Source organism: Pongo abelii, chromosome 17, assembly GCF_028885655.2.
Source record: "Pongo abelii isolate AG06213 chromosome 17, NHGRI_mPonAbe1-v2.0_pri, whole genome shotgun sequence".
Classification (NCBI taxonomy): Eukaryota; Metazoa; Chordata; class Mammalia; order Primates; family Hominidae; genus Pongo; species Pongo abelii.
Genome location: NC_072002.2, coordinates 38,277,810 through 38,292,663, shown reverse-complemented (window position 1 = coordinate 38,292,663; position 14,854 = coordinate 38,277,810). Strand labels below are relative to the sequence as shown.

Below are 14,854 nucleotides of genomic sequence, written 5' to 3'. Positions count from 1 at the left end.
TAACTAAAGTCAGCTTAGAACCATCACCATGACCACAGAACACAGTCCTTGGTGTTGCATTGAAAGACATAAGACACAGCATCCTGTCAACCAACCAAACATTTTACCTGAAGTTTCCTTTAAAGTCTTTGATTGTCGTTTACTTACTTTCAACACTATATTATCTACCAAAGCATTGCAATACAGCTACTCACGTAGCTAAAGGGGCCTTCATGTCCTTACTTTCGCTTGCATACATCAGTGAAGAAAGCCCCTGTAGGCGGTCTCCAGGAAAACCCAGCAGGTTGATGATTTTGAGCAGGTTTGGGGGCACCATGGATATGCAAAGGTGAAAAAGGCCATATCCAAAGCTAACAGCACCTTTCAGTCTGTTCAGAGACTCCTCAGACACCCCTTCAGCCACAATGTGATTATCATTTGCAGCATCAGAAGTCAAGGACTCTTCAGTTAGCTTCTTCTGATATAGCTCCTGAAGGGCATTGATGTCCAGATAGCATTTATTGTAAATCTTCCAGGCTTTCCTAAGGATCCACCCACCTTTGATATAAGCTAAAAAGAGAAGGGGAGAAAAGATTCAAAAACATTCAACATAACTTTTCTATTTCTATAGTAAAGGATACTGAACAGTAACCTGAAAATCAAGCCAAAAATGTAAAAAACAAAAAAATTATTATCTATTGTTGTACCCAGTGTTCTTATAGTGCTGTCTTATTTCTCATCAGTCTCCCTTCCCTACACTGGATGATGATTGGTAAGCATGTGTTTCTGCTCATTGTTCTATGAAGCCCTTTATGCAGTACCTAGAGCATGGTATGTAATATACATTGAATGAATGAATGAATCACCTGAATCCAACATCTTTTCACGTGTTCTGTGAAACCCTCCATTGCCTTTCTGAATTACTATACTGCTTTCCTGATAAACTTTTTTAATAATCCTTGCATTTGCCTACCCTGTGTTACATTCCTCCTCAAAAGCAAGTTCTTGGTCTAGGTCTAGGTGACCATTAAATTTCTAGCCAAGGTTGGGCATGGTGGCTCATGCCTGTAATCTCAGCACTTTGGGAGGCCGAGGTGGGCAGATTACTTAAGTCCAGGAGTTTGAGACCAGGCTGAGCAACATGGAGAAACCTCATCTCTATAAAACATATAAAATTTAGGCAGGCGTGGTAGTGCACACCTGTAGTCCCAGCTACGTGGGAGGCTGAGGTGGGAGGATTCCCTGAGCCCGAGAGGTCAAGGCTGCAGTGAGACACAACTGTGCCACGGCACTCCAGCCTGGGCAACAGAGTGAGATCCTGTCTCAAAAAGAAAAAAGAAAGAAAAAAATGTATACCCAAGCACCAAGCATTGCGTCTTGCCAAAAAAATAAAATAAGCAGGCAAAAAAGATTAATATTTACTGGGTAAAAAAATAGCCAGTTTATTATCAAAAAAGTCATTCATGTTAAATGCAAAATGTAAAGACCTCCCAATTCATGTATATCTGAGGCCTACTGTGTGGCTTAAGCACACCTTATCAGAATGGCTTTATTTGGTTTATGAAATTGGGGTTTATCCACTGCCCCAACCACAGTGAAGTAGCAATAAAAAAGTTACTGCACAGCAGAAGGTACAAATCTCTTATCTTTAAAGCCACTTCTACTATTTTCTGTTAGGCCAATTTTTCTTAACAGAGCCCTCTTAAGAACACATACCACAAAGACGACTTGAAGTATAAGAGGTAAGACATAGGATTTACCACCTCCCTCCACCACTGGCCCCTGTCAGGACCCTGCTGTTGACCACTCCTCCTAGGAATATTTTTACCTTCAGATGAGTAGGAAGGGCTGGGGGAGGTCAACTTACATGGGACTATCTGAGTGCATCATCATCGCATTTTTGAGGAAAGGATTTTCTGTAGGGAATTTTCTGTAAAATAAAGTTCTCTCATAACTATGAGAGAGCTGATCCACTTGGCAAGTTAATAATATGATACCAACTCTGACCCTCATGCACAAATGGACAACATGAACTGTCAGACTTCCAGGCCCTTTAGAACAGTAGGAAAAGGGGTTTTCAGAAAGGCATTTTTAAATTTCAGAAAATGTATGAAATAAAATAAAATCTGATTTACAAAAACCCAATCCCGGAATTGAGAGTGATCTAAGAATAGATGTGTAGAAAAGAGTTGATGCAGCAGGCCTGACTGCTATCCTTCAACAGAACTGCTAACAAGGTTGGCCCTTGGCTGGAATGGAAGCTTGGATTCTGGGAAAGTTCCTACCATTTCCAGGACTGATAAGAGTGGCTCACTGTGTGCACCTAAACTGTCTGCACAAATAATATGATGTACACTGAACACTGGTTTTTCTTCTGGGAGTCTGGAATTTGTCTATGTGCAAGGTAGGGGTGCCTACATGATCGGCCCCCAATAAAAACTCTAGCATTAAGTCTCTAATGAGATTCCCTGGTTGGTGACATTTCATTTGTGTTGTCATAACTCATTGCTGGGGCAAATTAGCACATCCTGTGTGACTCCCCGGAAAGCAAAGCCTTGGAAGCTTGTGCCTGGTCTCCCTGGACTCCGCCGCCCCATGTGCTTTTTCCCTTTGCTGATTTTCCTTTGTATCTAAGGAACACAAATGAACTACAAAACATAATCTAAGCCCTCCAAATATCTACAATAAAATTAGGAAAGAAAACCAATACAAATGAAAAAATAAGACTGCAACATAATTTAGCTGTAAGAAGTCACAGCTAAAAATATGACTATAAGATAAGTCTTGCATGTAAGTCATCAAACCTGGAGGTGGTCTTGGGGACCCCCAATCCATGGTATCAAGCTATTATTTTACTTAAATACATGAATTTTCTGACAAATGATGAACATATCACCCATGGGATCACATTTAAAAACAACTATCCTACAACTGCTGGGTGATTAATGTCCTATAGTCTACCTCCACTAAAAAGAATGCTATAGGGTAGAATGAACAAGTAAAACAAATTAATCTGCGAAGTTTTTTTAGTAACTTTAAAATAATTAAAGTAATACATCTGAAACAATTTCTTCTCATTCATTCTACTTAACAAGAATAGTTACTGTACAAACACCATATTTCAAGCACTGTTCTGGGTGAATCGAAGTGAAATAAGACAGAGATCCTTCCTTTAAGAGGCTCAATGACTTTCTCCCCTCCTAAATGGAAGCACTGTGGGAAAAGAAAGCCTGGAGAAAACCTTGAAGCTTCTTTTATACTAACAAAGTGGATTTTTAAGTGTCTGGATTGATCCAGCATGCCCACAAACAAGAAAGATGATGCTCAGTTACAATCCAAAAAGCCAAAGATTTAACAGAAAAGCAGAAAAAAATAGAAACTAGAATATATATTCTTGAGAGCACAGAGGCAACTGGAATCTAATTGAAAATAAATAATCACTGGCTGCAGATTTTAAACAAATCTGTAAAACCCTAAAAACATCGATTGGCTATTGTTTCTATTATGTGTCTGGCACTGTGCTTGCCATCTGAGGAACACCAAAGAACTATAAAATATAGTCCAATCCCGCCTAATGCCCACAATAAAATTAGAAAAGAAAATAAACGCAAAGGAAAAATTAAGCACGCAACTTAACATATATATTTAAATGCTCTATTGGGTCATATATAGAAAGAGTGAAAACAAATAATGCTGAGATGATGGATGAATTGTTCTTTTTTATCTCCTTTTTCTGTCATTAAATAGTTTTCCATGTAGTAAACACATAAATAAATTAGAGAGTGCAAAATAGTTACTGCAGGATTTCAGAAGAACACTTTACTCCTACCCATTCTTAACTGGAAATTTGGAGGGATAAATTTAACTCCATTTTATCCTGTATTTTCCAGGCTACCTCAGCTTTATTAAAGGAAGTAAAGCTTGCACTAAAGGAAAGGGAACACCTCAGGAGAGAGGAGCAGGAATGCCAGCAGGAAGGAGCAGATGGGCGAGCGGCTTGGAGGCAGAGTGAAGCAGGGGACACACTGGGACAAAAGGGTGCAAGCCCAACAGATGAGTAAACACCTGCTCCCAGAGAAACAGCATTTCTCAACGTGACGTCGAAGGGACCAGGATTAAAGACATGAATGCTAACAATTCTGACCTCAGGTGAGGAGATACAGAAATGGATGGTAGAACTGGAAACAAACGTTAAGAATCCATCCACTCCTCAGTGCGTGGAACTAAATCAATAAAACACAACAGAAACCTCCACGGTGAAAACCCCACTCTTCTAGAATAAGAATATAATGAGTTCAATCTGTCTTTAATTTTGTGCCTAAGATGGGTGCCAATGCCTGAAAGCACATGTTAAAGTCTATGGTAACAAGCTGTAAGGTCCTTAATTTGAGCCAAGGAAACAGAACCCAACGTTTTCGACTGAGTCAAAGATGATAAACTGAAGTATGTCAACACAAACTTAATGCCCATGTCGAGAGAGGCTTTGCTTTTACTACATTCTGCATCCAACTTGGCACTGAAACAGGTTCTCGGGACTTGCCCTACTCTCCATCCCACACTCTGTGAAGCAAAAATTCCAACCACAGCCAGGCCAAGCAGGAGGAGGCAGAGGCTGGGGGAGGATGCGGCACAGAGTACAGGACGCTCTGCACTGTGGCTCCTACAGGGGCCACTCCAGCAGCTCCACGCAAGGACACAGCAGCTGAGTGCATGTCTTCCCAACAAGCAGAGAACGCACTATTTAAGAGCCATACACCCTGCACAGCCTTTCATCTGGCTGCTCTGAAAGGTCAAGTATAAAGCATTCAGCTGTCTTTATCTCTGTCTGTGGAGGGAGGTGGAGACAGCAGAAAACCACAGACCAGGCCGGGCACGGTGGCTCATGCCTGTAATCCCAGCACTTTGGGAGGCTGAGGCAGGCAGATCACTTGAGGTCAGGAGTTCAAAACCAGCCTGGCCAACATGGTGAAACCCTGTCTCTACTGAAAAATACAAAAAAATCAGCCGGGCATGGCCGCAGGTGCCTATAGTTCCAGCTACTCAGGAGGCTGACGCAGGAGAATAGCATGAACCCAGGAGGCGGAGGTTGTAGTGACCCAAGATTGTGCCACTGCACTCCAGCCTGGGCAACAGACAATTTGTCCCACCTTATGAGGACCAGGCAACAACTAGCTGAGAGATGGAGGGAGCGAGAGGAAACCCTGCCCCATACGGGGACAGAAGTCTTCCCTGGGAAAGGACAAGAGCTGCTTGCAAAATGGGAATATCAAGTTACATGAAACTGATCTTGGATAAATTTTGTAATTTTTCAGGGGGACTGTATCTGGTGCAAGCATCTACTAAAGCCTGTCTGTCCAACTGTCCCGGAAGGAGGCTGGTTAACCCATGGTAATTTAGGCTTGCCTTTCTTGTGTCCCCAATGATAGACTTTTTTTTTTTTTTGAGACAAGGTCTCACTTGGATTGCCCAGGCTGCAGTGCAGTGGCACTGTCTCACCTTACTGCAGCCTTGACCTCCCAAGCTCAGGTGATTCTTCCACCTCAGCCTCCTGAATAGCTGCGACTACAGGCACACGCCACCAAGCCTGGCTGATTTTTTGTATTTTTAGTAGAGATGGGTTTTGCCATGTTGCCCAGGCTGGTCTCAAACTCCTAGACTCAAGCAATCCACCCACTTCGGCCTCCCAAAGTGCTAGGAGCCACCGTGCACAGGTGTGAGCCACTGTTCCTGGCCCAAGACTTTGAAGGACAAAAGATGATTTAGTTTTCACCTGTCAGCCCACTGCCTCGTTATCTTCAACCTTCACCAACAGACTTTTTTTTTTAAATTATACTTTAAGTTCTAGGGTACATGTGCACAATGTGCAGGTTTGTTACATACGTATACATGTGCCATGTTGGTGTGCTGCACCCATTAACTCGTCATTTACATTAGGTATTTCTCTTAATGCCATCCCTCCCCACTCCCCACACCCCATGACAGGCCCCAGTGTATGATGTTCCCCACCCTGTGTCCAAGTGTTCTCATTGTTCAATTCTAACCTGTAAGTGAGAACATGCAGTGTTTAGTTTTCTGTCCTTATGATAGTTTGCTCAGAATGATGGCTTCCACCTTCATCCATGTCCCTACAAAGGACATGAACTCATCCTTTTTTATGGCTGCAGAGTATTCCATGGTGTATATGTGCCACATTTTCTTTATCCAGTCTATCATTGACGGACATTTGGGTTGGTTCCAAGTCTTTGCTATTGCGAATAGTGCCGCAATAAACATACGTGTGCATGTGTCTTTATAGTAGCATGATTTATAATCCTTTGGGTATATACCCAGTAATGGGATGGCTGGGTCAAATGGTATTTCTAGTTCTAGATCCTTGAGGAATCGCCACACTGACTTCCACAATGGTTGAACTAGTTTACAGTCCCACCAACAGTGAAAAAGTGTTCCTATTTCTCCACATCCTCTCCAGCACCTGTTGTTTCCTGACTTTTTAACGATCACCATTCTAACTGACGTGAGATGGTATCTCATTGTGATTTTGATCTGCATTTCTCTGATGGCCGGTGATGATGAGCATTTCTTCATGTGTCACCAACAGACTTCTAATAGGCTCACTTCTCCAATCCCAGTATCTTCCTGAATGGCATTACCTTTCCTCCATTTCCTCCCTTTAATTATGCCTGAAGTTGCAAATTTTTGAATTTTTGCCATCAGATCTTGGCGATGACCTTGAACAGTAGGATAACTCCCACATGCTTAGCGTTCCATTATTGGAACGCTAGGCATGAATGGATTTTAATATCCACCCACCATGTTCTAGGCAAAAACATCCTACCAGGTTCTAAGGACACAGAGAAGGAAACGGACCTTCATGCTTTATAAACCTCCTCAGGGATAAGGGATCCTTGATCTTCCCAAAGATTCAGAATCACTTGTTCCCTATTCAACCTTTATGACTAACTTATGTGTCTATGGCTGAAGTATCCTCCTGAATTAGAATTTATTTACTTGCTTATTTGTTCCTACTGCCAAACCATGAGTTCCCCCAGGGCATGAGGTGCATCTCATTCATCTCTAGACTACCAGCACCTATCATCTCACAGCATGTGGGCACACAGGAAATGCTCAACATATGTGGGGAAGAGGTAAAATAGCAGGTAGACTGCACAGTCCCTGCCCTCAAGGAGTATGTAGCCTAATACTTTAGGCAGACATGTAAATAAATATGAGTATTGCTATGTGATACATGTGGCAAATGGTGATGTACAGGGTATAAGTAATTGCACAACAAATGCCAGATTGGCTGGGCATGGTGGCTCACACCTGTAATCCCCACACTTTGGGAGGACAAGGTGGAAGGATCGCTTGAGCCCAGGAGTTCAAGACCTGCCTGGGCAGCATAGTGAGACCCCTATCTCCACAAAAATTTTTTTAAAAATTAGCCAGGTTTGGTGGTACATGCCTGTAGTCCCAGCTACTCAGGAGGCTGAGGCAAGAGGATCACTTGAACCTAGGACCTCAAGGCTGAAGTGAGCTATAATCTCCAGCCTGGGTGACAGAGTGAGACCTTACCTCTCAAAAAAAAAAAAGAACCAGGATTGATATGAGGAGGGAATGCTGTACAAAGGAGGAAGGCCTGGGTTGCACTTGATTAAGCATAAGAGAAAGATAAGTGGGTAGGGGTGTTCCACAGTGAGAGGGTAAGGTGAATAAAAGTTCGAGGCAGCAGGGGGTATTCAGGGAAGTGTGAGAATCTCGGCTCAGCTAGATGAGGTAGTGGAAGGACAGGCAGCTGGGAAAGAGGCAGGGTCTTATATGCCCCGCACAAAAGGAATTCAGACCTTCCCTTGCAGGTGAGGCACTCCAGCGAAGTGTTTAAAGCATGGGTTTAAGCGGTTCTGGAAAGACGCTCTAGCAGCAATGGAGAGTGTGGCCCAGAGGGAAGCAAGAGGCAGTATGGCTACTATTCTAGCCCAGGGCTAGTTCCCCAGGGCACAGGGAGCACCTGAGGGAGAAGGCCCCAAGAAACCTGGGTTTCTGGGCCACTTGGAAGGTGATAGCACAAGTAGCCAAACTAAGATGGGAGCACGTGGACAGCACTAGGATTTCAGTTAGGAAATGAGAAAACCATGGCTCAGGCCCTGGTTCTGTCATCACCAACAAGCTGTATAAATCATTCAACTGCAACTGTCTCACCTGTCAAGTAAGGAAAACAATCTCATCTGAGGAAAACTAGAGTATATATGTTGCCAAGAATACAAAGGTGAGAAAGACATGGGCCCTCTATTCAAATCCAAAAGGAAATAAAGGAAATTTATAATAAAACAAGGTGGCAAGTGCCATAAAATATGTTTTAAAAATAATTTATCACAAAAGTAATATATTCTTGCTGCAATAAAAGACACTTGGATAATAGGGTTAAAAAGATATAAAGTAGTATGGGAAATTAAAGAGATGATGGAGTAATTCATTATAAGGAAGTTTAAATGAGATAAACATAAGCTTTTTTAAAAGTAAGAAGCATTGACCGGGCATGGTGGCCCACGCCTGCAATCCCAGCACTTTGGGAGACCAAGGCGGATGGATCACTCAAGGGCAGGAGTTCGAGACCAGCCTGGCCAACATGGTGAAACCCCGTCTCTACTAAAAATACCAAAAATTAGCCAGGAGTGGTGGCGTGCACCTGTAATCCTAGCTACTTGGGAGGCTGAGGTACAAGAATTGCTTGAACCCGGGAGGCAGCGGTTGTGCTGTGAGCCGAGATTGTGCCACTGCACTCCAGCCTGCGTGACAGAGTGAGAAACTGTCTTTAAAAAAAAAAAAAAAAAAAGCATGAATCATTAAAAAGTTCACATTGGCTCATCCCTACCAGAGCTCTGGTCTGTGTGTGTGCCCCTGGCCCCTCAGTGCTGCCCCGCTCCAAGGGTGGGAAAGGCCACCCATAACAAACATCTCCAACAAGAAGCTTTGTTTTTTTTTTTCCCCCCAAGAAAATTATCCATGTAAAATGTTTTCTAAGAAATATGGATCCCAACAATGAAGTAAACAAATTATTTGTAGCTTAATAACCCACTGGGTGTCTGAAAGGCAAATAGAGCACATTGTTTGTTGTGTTTGTTTGAAACAAATACTGAGCTATTCACAAAGCAAATAACCACTACATAAGTTTATGGCAACCTGAGGCTTTCATGCCTATGAGAATTTCACTTCAATGTCAATATCACATTCAATAAATCATAGGACTTCAGGAAGAACCAAGAATGCTGTCAAATACTATGATGAACAGGAGTAAGTAACAATAATATCAAACTATTAGAAGAACAGGCAAAGGCTGTGAAGATAATTTGTGAAAGAAATATAGTTTATGGATAAAATGCAAAAGCATATTCAACCTCACTAATACCCCCCAAAAATGCACACCAATCTAAACGTTCATGAGGAATTGATTAAATACATTAGGGCATATCCATATGATAAACTAACACACTATTATTTAAAATTATGTTCTGAAAGTAAGTCATAGGGAAAATATCCAAAGTATAATTGAAGAGAAAAAACAAGATACAAAATACTTTAGATTCAATTTTGCAAAAAAATGGAGAAATATAAAGTAGATTATTAATAAAAAGAGATTTTCTCTAAGTGGTGAAATTGGAGATGCTGACTTGCTTTCTATCTTTCCAAAATATTCCATACTAATATTTAGTAATTTTACAATCAGAATAATCTTAACTATAAATACTATTATCTGATAATTCTCAGCTTCACGAGGGCAGGGACTAGGCCTATGTTTGCTTATCTAACTAAGTGCTTAGCACACAGCATGCACTCTATAATTATTTGTTGAATGGATCAATGATTGAACAAAAGAAAGACAGACATACTCATTTAGAAAGTTCTGGCTGGGCACGGCAGCTCACACCTGTAATCCCAGCACTTTGGGAGGCCGAGGCAGGCAGATCATGAGGTCAGAGTTCAAGACCAGGCTGATCAACATAGTGAAACCCTGCCTCTACTAAAAATACAAAAAATTAGCCGGGCGTGGTGGTGGGCACCTGTAATCCCAGCTACTCCAGAGGCTGAGGCAGGAGAATCGCTTGAACCTGGGAGGCAGAGGTTGCAGTGAACCAAGATCACACCACTGCACTCCAGCCCAGGAAACATTGTGAGACTCCATTTCAAAAAACAAAAAACAAAAAAGTTCTGATATACTCTCACACTTTAGCTTTCATTACACATATCCTCCTCTCTCAACAGGTATTTTCTTTTCTTTTCTTTTTAAGTCTCGCTCTGTCACCCAGGCTGGAGTGCGGTGGAGTGATCTCAGCTCACTGCAACCCCCACCTCCCATGTTCAAGCGATTCTCCTGCCTCAGCCTCCCAAGTAGCTGGGATTACAGGCGACCACCATCACACTCAGCTAATTTTTGTATTTTTAGTAGAGACAGGGTTTCACCATGTTGGCCAGGCTGGTCTCAAACTCCTGATCTCAAGTGATCCACCTGCCTCAGCCTCCTAATGTGCTGGGATTACAGGTGTGAACCAAGGCACCTGGCCAGATATTTTCTTAATGGTTAAAATTGGCTCCTTATGAGAGTCCCTGAGTGTCAGGAAAAGGAAGTACAAAATCACAGAGCTCTTGTCTTGACCAACAAGGTCCAGATAAGCTCTGGTACTCTTTTATATCTGAGTCAGCAGTGCTCTCCAAATGGGGGATATGACATTACTGCATTATAAAAAATTCACATGGGCTATGAGTTCTTGACCACATAAGTAAGGTATTGTTAGAAGAGTCCTGAGAAGAGAGTTAAGGAGAAAAAGAATTATTGAACCAAAGCAAACAGTGAATGTACACCATAGAACATATTTTAAAAGAAAAATCAATTCTTAGAAGTCCACATTTCAGAGGTCAAAATAGAAGTTAAATTCCACTTTTGACTTCAGCCAAACAGAAGCAAAGCACCCTTCGTACGAGACAGCGACAAAGAAAGAGCAAGAGAAACAAGAAAAAGGGGGAAAACTGGCTTCTGATAGGCTAGAAAGAAAAGAGTATGTTATGTTAAAGTGACTCCTTTATAAATAGTGAGACAGTAAACTATCTAAACATACACTGATACTGTTTTAAATCTGTGCTTTGGAATTTTTATTCTGTTTATTTGCATAACCTGCAGAAAAAAAAATGTAATTCCATCTTTTGTCTCTTCTTACAATCCTGAGAGATTAATCTTGAAACTCCACATTGATCAAGTCATCATCTATGACTTTAAAAAAACAACAAGAAAATACTTTGACTCCAAAAAAAAAAAAAAAAGAAAAGAAAAGAGTATGTTATAATTTAAAAGAAATATATCCTTCTTCATTTAAGGTTTAGGAGAAAATATCTTTCTGACAGTGAATTTTAACTGATTTCCTTTTAGAATTTTCCGTTTTTTTCAAGTAAATTCTATCTACCAAAATGGCAAGTTTCTGCTGTCAATATCAGAGACACCCATAACCACATAATTAAAAGAATTAGGTCAATTTTAGACTCAGTCATAGGACAAGCTTTAGAGGCTCACTTGAATCTATTTCACTCAAGAAATTAAAGCTAAGCCTAGAAAACATTTGTCTTGGACAGACTAATTAAGAAATTAGTTTATATCCCTCACTAAAGTTTGTTAAAATGCAGGTCATTCCAGTATATTAGCAAATCTTTAGTGATCTTTAACGATCTCCTAATATACGTGAAACCATTGAAGGCACTCAGGCCTTAATAACAACTTTCTGAAAACCTTAAATTTAAGCTAGTTACATTTCACTTTAAAGGTTATTATCACAACCTGATTCCTACAAAGAAAAACTATTATACATCTACATACATATAAAAGGCACTAGCAATTTCTGTAAGTATGACAGAATTCTCTTGAGACAAGAGGATGAAACAGACTCTGGCACAAAAACTGCTCCACTAAACACACATTAAACACTTGTGGTTTCAATTTCCCCAGTAATAAATCAGTATCATGCCCCAAAGAGGTGCCACATGTTTTCAAAGACTGAAATATAAGGCATTCTTAAAAAAAATATTACTAATTGTGTGCACTGAATACTGAAAACCATTAAAAATAACGCTTCAGCATACCTGACAATTCTTGTTTTACAAATGAAAGCACAGCCAGGTAAACCTGGCAGTCAGCTATGATTATCTGCCTCTGAAGCCGATCAACCATAGAGGGGGTGGATTTTCGGACATCAACCTGTTTGGCAGAAAGAATGCCCACACTGATAAATCACACATAACAACGACAGTTCCCCCAAACAGTATTAGGTTATTGTACAAAATAATTTCACATAGGAATTGTGAAACCTGGCACTCAAAGCCAAGACCAAATTTATCCTATGAGCCTGGCAGCTCCAAATTCCCATTAGTCTAACTTTGTTTTGTTTGTTTGAGCACTGTAACTCAAAGACAAAAATATTCTAAGTGATACAAGCTGAATTCATGGGAAATACGAAAAGCAACAAAAAACTTCGGAGTTTCACCTTTTTTAAAAACAAACAATATAAAGTCTTTCTTATCCAAAATAAAAATCATTAAAGGTATAATATATTCCTCAAAGTAGATAACCTGAAAAGTCAACTTTGCAGCCACCTGTCTTCAGGTAGGATAACATTAGGGGCATTCTTTTCATGCATGCAACTGAGATGTAAGGATCAGAAACTGATTACATTTCCATTAAGGAGAAAATATTCTGGAATTAAAAATTAGCTTTGAATAAATCACAAACTACTTGAAATATAAGTCATATAAATACAAATACGCAAAAAGTCAAATCACTTTTTATAAAATGTTGGTCTTTATCATAATGTTTCTAAAATGAAGAATAGAACACTTCAGAATAGAACACTCTGCATTCTTAGTACAAAGTAAACTTGAATTTAAATAGCTTTAATATGCTATCACAATGACAGAATAATAGAATTTTTGCAAATATGTCAACAGTATACACAGTAGACAAGCCAGAATGATGTGTTTCCCTTTTTTCTAGGTTTTAGCATAATCCATCGTGGTCACCATTGTTTCAAACCTAGCCCCAGCACTCACTATTCTATTCACTTGGGAAAATGTCAAGATGCTTCTGTTTCCTCGTTTGTGATAAAATCTACTGTGCAGGATTGTTGGGAGGGCTAATGAGATACTGAATGTGAAAATGCTTTTTAAATTGCAAGGACTCATTACAAATCTTAATTATTAACACAGGTGCTAGACATGGTACTGGATACTGATGACAGACATGTAAATAAGCTTTCATTCTAATGACAAAATATAGACCATATTACTATGTACTGTGGAAAGCTCTCTGAAGGGTAAGGACAGGGAACTATGGGAACCTGTAGGAGACACACTCAACAGGGCATGGAGCCTCAAGCAACAGTCTTTGGGGAAAAGGACACGTAGAAAGAACTAAAGAAGAGTAGGAACCAGGAAACGAGGGAGCAGAATGTTCCAGGCAGAGGAAACGTAAATGCCAAGTCAGCCACATTAAGGAGTCTGTACTTTATTATAATGGCAATGGCTGGTGAGAGGGGCCACCGAAAACCAAGCAAGCAACAAATTTGCATTTTAGTGACTATATTATGGTCAATGAATTAGAGCAGCAGTCTCCAACCTTTTTAGCACCAGGGACCAACTTCACAGAAGACAATTTTTCCATGGACTGGGTTGGGGGGGGGTGGGAGGAGATGGGTTAATGGTTTCAGGATGAAACTGTTCCACCTCACATCATCAGGCATTAGTTAGATTCTCATAAGGAGGGTGCACCCTAGATCCCTTGCATAGACAGTTCATGCTCCTATGACAATCTCATGACGCTGTTGATCTGACAGGAGACGAAGCTCAGGTGGTAATGCTCACCTGCCCTGCAGCTCACCTCCTGCCCTGTGGCCTGGTTCCTAACAGCCCATAGACCAGTAAGGTCCATGGCCCAGAGGTTGGGGACCCCTACATTAAAGAACCGTGAGACTGGAGGCAGAAATACTCATGTGTCTTAGACAAGTGGGATAGTGTCTGACCTATAGAGATGGCAGTGAGGGTGGAGAGTAGTCGATGAATTCACGAGGTATTAAGAAAAAGAGTCAACAGCACTTGGTCATTGATTAGACGTTATAAAACATTGGTCTTTATCATAATGTTTCTAAAATGAAGAATAGAACACTCCAGAATAGAACATTCTGCATTCTTAGTACAAAACAAACTTGAATAAAATAAGTTAAATAGCTTTCATATGCTATCACAATGACAGAAGAAATAATAGGATTTTTGCCAATATGTCAACAGTATACACAGCAGACACACCAGAATGATCTGTTTCCCTTTTTTCTAGATTTTAGCATAATCCATCACGGTCACTGTTGTTCCAAATCTAGCCCCAGCACTCACTATTCTATTCACGTGAGAAAATTTCAAGATGCTTCTGTTTCCTCGTTTGTAATAACATCTACCGTGCAGGATGTGTCAGGCTGGAGAGAGAGGAAGCTAGGAAAACTCTGGCCCTCTGGAGCATCAGGAGGCGGGACACTTGGCCCATCAGTGGCTTTCTCCTGGTGGACACCATAAACAAGAGCAGAGGTGAAACACTCTCCTATGATGCTTCACAGGCAGGGCACGGGCATGCAGAAGCAGAAGACAGGTGGCTTCTGATGACTATATCCAACAGACTGATTTGTCAGTGACGTATGTGAGACCCTTGGGCACTCCAAGTAACATCAGGGCTAGGAGGGTGCCTCTCCATAGCCTAGCACTTTTGCACTGAAATGGTGAGGGCAAAATCAGGAAAACTGGATTCTGATGGTATTATGACTATTTATAACCAAAGGCTGGTGAGGCCTGGGGAAAA

General features: G+C 40.9%; 1 protein-coding gene across 6 annotated transcripts in view; it reads right to left on the bottom strand.

Moving 5' to 3' along the window:
* Positions 1-14,854, bottom strand: part of TTC39C (tetratricopeptide repeat domain 39C) — a 119,409-nt gene that overhangs the window by 52,508 nt on the left and 52,047 nt on the right. For all 6 annotated transcript variants that reach the window (XM_002828115.6, XM_054537720.2, XM_054537724.2 and 3 more), the window contains 2 exons: positions 12,100-12,214; positions 195-549 (listed from right to left, as the gene is read on the bottom strand). In XM_002828115.6, coding sequence (XP_002828161.3) covers positions 195-549; positions 12,100-12,214 — 470 coding nt within the window. The remainder of the gene's footprint in view (positions 1-194; positions 550-12,099; positions 12,215-14,854) is intronic.